The 2,500-nt window shown below is 39.7% G+C and overlaps 1 protein-coding gene across 24 annotated transcripts in view; it reads right to left on the bottom strand.

The window, feature by feature from the left end:
* The window catches only part of akap9 (A kinase (PRKA) anchor protein 9), a 142,647-nt gene that overhangs the window by 84,521 nt on the left and 55,626 nt on the right, over nucleotides 1-2,500 (bottom strand). For all 24 annotated transcript variants that reach the window (XR_012394772.1, XM_073931264.1, XM_073931278.1 and 21 more), the window contains one exon: nucleotides 650-1,243. Coding sequence is in view for 23 of the 24 variants with exons in the window: in XM_073931264.1 (XP_073787365.1) it covers nucleotides 650-1,243 (594 nt within the window). In the remaining variant the exon portion in view is untranslated. The remainder of the gene's footprint in view (nucleotides 1-649; nucleotides 1,244-2,500) is intronic.

Below are 2,500 nucleotides of genomic sequence, written 5' to 3'. Positions count from 1 at the left end.
AACCCAGGAGAACGCAGGGAGAGCATGCAAACTCCACACAGAAACCCCAACTGAGTCGAGGCTCGAACCAGCGACCTTCTTGCTGTGAGGCGACAGCATTACCTACTGCGTCACTGCTTCGCCCCTAGCTTGTTTTAATTTAAAAATAAAAATTTTGACTAATTTCTTAAAACACAACCGCATATTTGACTTGTCTAGAAAATGCTTCTTGATTTAGGAATATTTAGACTAGAAACAAGACAAAAACTCCACGCATGCACAGCATTTTTTGCAGAGCAGCATAAACAAACAGCCTTTTAGAGCAGTATAAAGCCCCCATTTTCCTTTAAACAGATCAAAGACACACACACACACACAAACACACACACACACACACACACACACACACACACACAGCAAATCAAACACCCTCTCTCTCTCTTTTATAAGCCAATGTCTCTCGCCCCGTTCTCAGTAATCTTGCTCTCTCTAAACGGTGCATCAATTCCTCCCACACTTTTTCCTCTCCACCTGCAATGCTGAGCGTATAAAACATCCATCAAAACATCTGCATAGCGCACACACACACACATGCACACACACATGCACACACACACACACAATCCAACTGTTGCACAATTGTATTCAGCGCAACATTGATGCATCTTACCTGCGGCGGCAGAGCTGCGAGTGGATGATCCTGCGCATCGGTGTGTGTGAGAGAGTGTGTGTGCGTGTCGTCCGCGCGCGCACATCTGATGCTGTGCATGTGATGCGTCTGCACGGCGCGCTCTCGCTCCAGAATAATAATCCGCTCTGAGAGACTCTTGTTCTCCTTCTCCAGCTTCTCCATCAGCTCAGTGCTGTGCTTCTCCACAGCGCCGTTAGCTTTAGCCTGCATGCTACCCTTAGCCAAACGCTCCTCAAGCTGCAGCTTAGCATTAGCCAGACATGTGTACTCCTCCTTTAGCTCCTGATAGTTGACCTCGAAGTTCCTCTCGGCGAAGGAGAAGGTGTTTTTCTGCTTCTCGATCTCCTGATGGAGGTGTGTGTTCTCTGTGCTGAGATGCTGGATGTTCTGCTGTAGTTCGGACTCTTTTTCGCGCATGTTCTTTAGCGCATCGCTCAGCTGATTCTGCAGCTCGTGAATGGCCTGCTGGTGTTTGGTGTTTATTTCGTCGCGCAGGTTTTCTATGTTGAGCTGGTTCTCCATCTGCAGGTCTTCTCGGAGTCGCGTTAGCTCTTCTTCATGGCTGAACAGCAGCTGCATGTGGAGAAAGGTTCATTTAGTAAACGAAAACTAAAACTAAAAGGTCATCACGCATTAAATTCAAAATTTTATCTGAAATTTTCGCACACAATTTTCGCACACTCGCACGCCGAAAAACTCGAACTTCGTAAAAAAATGTCACAATGTTTTTTTGTTTTTTTTTGCACTGGTAAAAAAAAAATCGCGTTGAAAGGTGTTTTGACACTTTCAACTTTCATACTTCGTTATAAAAATTCAGATCAGGTTACATTTTTAATATTTTCACATTTTTAAAACAAATTTAAGATGCCGTTTTGACACTTCAGAGCCACTGAAAATAAATTTGACATTACATTGTCAATGGAACTTACGCACTGCATTCAAAACTTTCTCATTTCGTAAAAAAAATTTAAACGATGTTTTTCGCATCTGTAAACGGCACTTTGAAAGGTGTTTTGACCATTTAGAGCCACCGAACAAGCAAAATCCAAAAACCTCAAATTTTTGCACATGTAAAAATTTATTTGACATCACGTTGTGTCAATCGCATTTACACACTGCTGCTGAAACTTTAGTCTGTTATAAAGAAATTTACATCAGGTTAATTTTTTCCAGTTTTTTGAATTTGAGACACATTATACAAGCAAAATCCAGAAATTTTCGCACATTTAAAAATAAATTTGATGTAACGCGTCAATCGTATTTACACACTGCCTCCGAAATCCTAATACTTTATAAAAAAAAATTAAAAAAAATTTTCGCATCTAAAAAGAACATTTCGAGAGGTGTTTTGACACTTCAGAGCCACCATACACGCAAAATCCAGAAATTTTCACAAATTTTTTTTGTTTTTGGCGTTGGTAAAAATTGTTAAAAAACTACTTTATAAAAAAAAAATCACTTTTTTTCGCATTGAGCTTTGAGAGGCATCTTGACGCCTCAGAGCCACCACAGAAGCCAAATCCAAAATCCAGAAATTTTCGCACAATATATAAATATTAATATTAATAAATGTGACGTAACGTGTTAATCGCATTTACGCAGTGCCACTAAAATGCTCATACTTCGTAAAAATTCGGGACAATGTTTTTCAATTTTTTACATTGGTAAAAATCATTTAAAAGGTGTTTTGACACTTTCAACTTTTCATACTTCATAAAAAGAAATCACATTAGGTTACTTTTTTTTTCGCAATGTGTTTTGAGAGGCGTTTTTGACACTCCAGAGCCACCACAGAAGTGAATTCCAAATATCCAGAAATGTTCGCACATT

This window comes from Danio rerio, chromosome 19 (genome assembly GCF_049306965.1).
Source record: "Danio rerio strain Tuebingen ecotype United States chromosome 19, GRCz12tu, whole genome shotgun sequence".
Classification (NCBI taxonomy): domain Eukaryota; kingdom Metazoa; phylum Chordata; class Actinopteri; order Cypriniformes; family Danionidae; genus Danio; species Danio rerio.
Note: the sequence above shows the minus strand (reverse complement) of the source record. Positions and strands in the feature narration are given on the sequence as shown.